The following is a 6000-nucleotide window of genomic DNA, read 5'->3' on the forward strand; positions in this document are numbered from 1 at the left end:
TGAGGCACTTCCTCGTTGCTCTACGTTTGCCCTCTAACGTACATTTTTCATTTTGGATACACCAATGTTTCCGCGTCGTCAAATCAGCTGACTATGCGTCGCATCTTGTGACATTACGTCCTGTTTTTGGTTCGTTTACATGTCTTTGGTCCTTGTTACGTTCATATATCAATCGAACCGCACCAGAGTTAGTTTGGAAGCGGATCAAGATCCATCTTTTTAGCGATCTCGGTCTGCTTGTTTAGTGCGTACCAGGGTTCGGATGGCAGCGTTCACATTATGTTCAATGAACCACGCATACCGAGCAATCGCACCAGGGTTTGTTTTAATCAAACTAAACATGACAAGTGTGAATTTAGTATGGTGAAAAATAGTTACAAATTACTTTGAGAGTGTGTTTTAGGACCTGGACATGATTTGAGCTGTTTTAGATTGCGTATTGTTCTGTTGGTCATGCATCTTCTAGCAACGAGGTGCATGTTTCAGTGTGAGTTTGTTGTGTTTGGAACAACTTGAAAGTCTGGTAGTGTGCGATCATCAATCGTTTAGTATGATGGCCATATTTCTTTCTAACCATTGATTCACAATTCAAGTGTATGATACTCCTCAGAGTTTACAAGTTGTGTATTGTATTCCAGCCTTTCAAATTTCAAATCGTTGATCATATACAACGATGAGCCAAATCATTATGACCACCTGCCTAATATTCTGTTGGTCCTCCACGTGTTGCCAAAACAGTGCTGACCTGCCAAAGCATGGACTCTACATGGCACCCAAAGGTGTCCTGTGGTGTCTGGCACCAATATATTAGCTGCAGATCCTTAATGTCCTGTAGGTTGTGAGGTGTAGTCTTAGGATTGAGCTTGTTGGTCCAGCACATTCCACAGATGCTCAATTGGAGGGAGATTTGGGAATTTGGAGGCCAGGGCAAAATCTTGAACTCTTCATTATGTGCCTCAAACAATTCCTGAACAATGTGTGCACAGCAGTGTGGCAGGGCATATTATCCTGCTGAATGAGGCCACTTTCATTAGGGAACACCATTATCATGAAAGGGGTACCTGGTCTGCAACAATGTTTAGGTAGATTGCACGTATCAAATTGACATCCACATGAATGGACTGTCCCAGGGTTTCCCAGCAGAACATTGTCCAGATCATCACACTCCCTTTATTAGCTTGTCATTGGCCCACAGTGCATTCTAGTGCCATCACTTCCCCAGGTAAACTGATCACACGTACACAGCCAGCCACTTAATGTAAGAAAGAAAACAGAACTTATCGGACCAGGCAACCTTATTCCATGATTCCGAGGTCCCATTCAAATGCTTGCGTGCCCATTGTAGTTGCTTTGATGCTAGACGGATCATCATAGGCACTCTAGCCCAGTGCGCAGTAGAGTCCACTGTGTTGACACATTGTTTCCATAAATCTTTCTAATTCTGTGCTTGTGACACAGTCAACCTTCTTTTGGCTTGGAACAGAGGGGATTGCCTTTGTTGCCCTCATGCATCGATTAGCCTTGAGCAGCCAACCCTGTTGCCTGGATTAAGTGAACGTGATTGGATTGAATCTAAACTACACCCATTAAGGTCTCCTCACAGCACCCTGTCTATCTTCTTACTCTGATCAGCAGTGGCTATTTTTGTGCATGTGAGTAATACCACCTTTAGTCCAAATTCCCTCCAATCGTGTTAGTGGAGAAAGATGGCAAAGGAGTAGAAGAGAATTGCAGTTTCAAACCTTTAACCACCCTTCCTCCACCCTTATCCTGTTATTATGAGATTGTTTAACAGTTAGGCAATAATATGCAAACGTGCATGTCGACTGTTCTCTAGCCCTTAACAGCTTAGTGAGTTATTGGTTTCTTCCAGTAAAGGAATGAGAAACCAGTTGAGAAACCATAATCTTTACAACATCCCTTCCTGATTATTCTCTGCAGGCCTGCATCCCTGCACCCCCAGAACTTGCTGGGGGGAACAGATAACTGTTTTAACACAGTCATCTGTTCTGCAGTTCCATTTAATGCCCCTAGTGACACACTTAAGCTTTACATCCACTACACAGGATTCAGACTTGCACAGGATTGCAGACTTACACCTGAAGTTAGTGTCAAAAATGCATATAATTTCACATTATTTCTGGGTCTGCCCCTCAGTTTAAGGCAATAATTACTGCATGAAATTTGGATCTACTGAGGAACATGGTCAAAGTCAAATGGCAATTTCTTTTAAAAGAACTGAACAAAAAGGTTCCTGTTTTCAGGTTTGATTTGACGTCAGCCTCAATTGTGATCTTGTCTTGTATTTGATAAGGTTTTACAAATAGTAACGCTTGTTGCTGTCAAACAGAGAGATTAATTTAAACTGCTAATAAACAGCTATTCATGTTTGCACAGCATGTAGCACAAGCGCTGGAGACTTTTGTATCTGCTCAGTGGTTTGATAAAGAACAGATGCAAACTTGAAGATCGACATGGTGAGTCACAGAGATCCAAATATCATATAAAAAAAACAGTTTCTGGAAATTGTCTAAATAATAGGTTAAGAGGCATCATGGATCTCACCGGACAAGGATCACCAGTGCAGTGTCATTTGGGATTTGACAGTCCAATTCGGAAGTGGCAGTCTCTGAAAAATACATTGAACTTTTTGGCATGAATTACTTTAGCCCCGTTTCCACCACAGGAACTTTACCCAGGAACCAGGAACTTTGGGTGGTACTCGGTGTGTTTAGACCGCAGGAACCAGGGTCTAAATGAAGTTCCGGGTAAAATTTCCCCCTCCAAACGGCCCTGCTCGCGAGGTAGTACTTTTTCAAAGTTCAGGAACTTTCGACGGCGGGACTTAGGCGCTGAACATGCTGATTGGTTTAGCATTTTATTGCAACTCTGCATTTTTAAGTCTTTTGCGAGGTTCTGTCTACGTTCAGTAATAATCAGTCTTACATGCCGCGCTCATGTTGACAAGAGAGGAAAGTAAATTTTTCTGAGGGGTTAACTTTTTATTTCGTAAGTTATGAAGATAATGTTGGAGTAATGACACAGCGTATATTGCCACAGGCAGTTTTTACTTTAACTGCGCCTGACAGAAGATTTTTTTTTTCTAAGATGATTATTTAAACAAATAAATAGCTTATAATATAATACTGTATTAGTCCTGGTGGCCGTTAAGAGTTGCTATGGCTTCAGTTAACACATTCCAGCTGCTGGAGAAAACAGCGTTGACATTTTTGATGTGGCAGACAAACTGCTTATGTGACAAAAAAAATGATTGCGATTGAAAGTCATTACATGTAAACACCAGATCGGTTTAGATAACGTCTCATGTAAACAGTCCACTAAATCTTTCAATCGGTACACGCAAAAATGTTTACTGTCCGTTAGGGCTGTCATTTTTGAACAAAATCTAATTCGAACGGAATTAAAATATCAAGCAATGCATTCGAATATATTCAATTATCTACAACGCCGTCATCTCCAGCAGCTGGAATGTGTTTACGGATGCCATAGCAACTCTCCACGGCCACCAGGACTCGTTTTATAAAAGCTATTAATTTGTTGTAAAGTGGAATAATCATCTCAGAAAAAATAAATTCTAATGTCAGGCGCAGTTGATTGTTTGCTTACATAGGCATAGGGACAGTGTCATTATGCCAACATTATCTTCATAACTTCTCATGAAATAAAAAGTTTATCCCTCAGAAAAATTTATTTTCCTCTCTTGTCATGCTTGGTGCATGAGCGCGACGTGTGCTCTTCAGTGGTGAAGGCGCGCGCTGTGTACATCACATAAGGACGCACACTCAAAAGTAATCCGGTCAGGTCATTTACATGGTGAAATGTTTAGTTTGATCGATTCATGAAAAGGTTTATCCACCCATCTCAAAACGATTACAATTTCATTCAGTTTGGGCATTTTTATTACGATTGAGGTGTTTATATGGAGCATTTTCATTCAGATTTGACTTTTAAACCCATTACAGTGCTTCATGTAAACGCACCGACAGTAAAAAAAATTGCACTACATGGCACTTTAAAAACCGGATAGTTTATTTATAGTTCGATTACGGATATTTCACGTCATCTTCGAATGCATATTCGAATATCGAATAAAAAGTGACAGCCCTATTGTCACTGGCTTTGGTGGAAACGGGGCCGTGTTCCTCAAATAAAGATTCAAACGGCCATGAATCAGTGAATCGATCAATGATTCGGATCACGTGTCAAACTGCTGAAATCACATGACATTGACGATCCGAATCATTGATCGAGTCAGATTCATGGCTGTTTGAATCTTTATGTGAGGAACACAGAAGAGAAGACAATGCTGAATAAAGTCATAGTTTTTGATATTTTTTGACCAAAATGTATTTTCGATGCTTCAAGAGATTCTAATTAACTAACTGATGTCACATATGGACTACTTTGATGATGTTTTTATTCCCTTTCTGGACATGGACAGTAAAGTGGGCATAGACTGCATATGCTCTGGGAATAAAATATAAAATATCTTAAACTGTGTTCCGAAGAGGAACAGAGGTCTTACGGGTGTGAACCGACATTAGATCATTAATGGCATCAATTTAATTTTTGGGTGAACCAACCCTTTAAGGACCCTTTTTCCAGTATAAAGAACATTTTGTGCATTGAAAAGTATTCATGGATGTTGAAGTTTCTTCATGGAACCATAGATGCCAATAAAGAGTTTAATTTTAATCGTGTACTTTTTGGCTTTCGTATGAAGGCTAATATGCTAATAATACTGATTTCAAAAAGCTCACTGCTTTTCTTTTCAAATTTGTCTTCAGGAGGTCGTCTCTGTTCCTTCTCACCGTGTATAGAGCAGGTCCAGAGGACCTGTGAGGCTTTATTGAACCATGGCTTTGAGGAGATCTGCACACTGGAGGTTCTGCTGCGAGTTCATGACGTTCGTTGTATCACTTTGCCGTTACCAGACTTCGGACCAGAGGAGGGCTGTACGAACAGCACACAGATGGCTTCAGATCTTAGTCAAGAGGAAGCCCCAAACACTGGGAGCACCTCTGTAATCTGCAGGACTGCCACACCCCCAAGAGAAATGGCAGGACACACTGGATACCTCACCTTTGCTACCAAACCACGCGACTAGAAGCATAGCTGAAGCTGACCGCAGAGGAGACTGTTGTGAAGTTTGAGTAACCTGTATCTGGGGTGCCCAATCTGGTTCCTGGAGATCTTCATTCCTGCAAAGTTCAGCTCCAACCTTTATCAAACACAACTGAAGCAGCTGAGCGGAGCACTTGATAATGCAGACAGGTGTGTTTGATCAGGGCTGGATCTGGACTCTGCAGGAGTGGTCTTGTTAAGCTTAATTTAGATATAAAAAATTGGTTAACAGCTAGATGAGTTTTACATCATGTAACAGCTCAATGCAGTACATATTGATGTTTTTATTTGTGCTATTTTTTTTTTTTAAATTAACATTTTGTTTTACTACAATAAATTTTATTTGGATGGAAAACATAGTGTAGTTTTTGTATTTCTTTCTCGTGTGCTGGGGCAGCTTTGTATGATGGCCAGCTGCTGTGTGCAATTGCCGAACAGATATTTGATCTCTTAGGGAAAACAAGATAGTGTGGTTTGGAAATGTATGCTGCCGTCCTTGATGTGTAAGTGTCTGATAAAATTTAGACTAGTAGACAACATCATGTAAAGCTTTGTTTAATTGTGAGGTTTTCATTTGCGCTCATTGATGTGATATCAGCAGTTTCTCACCGCTAGTGCTCTAAATTCAAGGCTGTTACTGCCTGTTCTGTATTTGTGTATGTTACTTTTTTGCATGTGGAATTTAAGATATTGAAGAACTAGATGCAAAACATCTGGTAAATGTTATATCTGAATCTAACTGCTGAGAGCTCTATCAACAAATCCATAAAAGGCTGTCCCTCTGCAATCTGATGCCTTCACGGGTGCTGTATAAAGGAGAATTTATTTATTCTCTCTTGCTCGGTGTGTTATAAA

The 6000-nt window shown here is 40.4% G+C and overlaps 1 protein-coding gene across 2 annotated transcripts in view; it reads left to right on the forward strand.

The window, feature by feature from the left end:
• The window catches only part of trmt61a (tRNA methyltransferase 61A), a 19268-nt gene extending 13268 nt beyond the window's left edge, over nucleotides 1-6000 (forward strand). For both annotated transcript variants that reach the window (XM_067420724.1, XM_067420723.1), the window contains one exon: nucleotides 4809-6000. In XM_067420724.1, coding sequence (XP_067276825.1) covers nucleotides 4809-5128 — 320 coding nt within the window. In that variant the 3' untranslated portion in view covers nucleotides 5129-6000. The remainder of the gene's footprint in view (nucleotides 1-4808) is intronic.

This window comes from Pseudorasbora parva, chromosome 17 (genome assembly GCF_024679245.1).
Source record: "Pseudorasbora parva isolate DD20220531a chromosome 17, ASM2467924v1, whole genome shotgun sequence".
Lineage (NCBI taxonomy): Eukaryota > Metazoa > Chordata > Actinopteri > Cypriniformes > Gobionidae > Pseudorasbora > Pseudorasbora parva.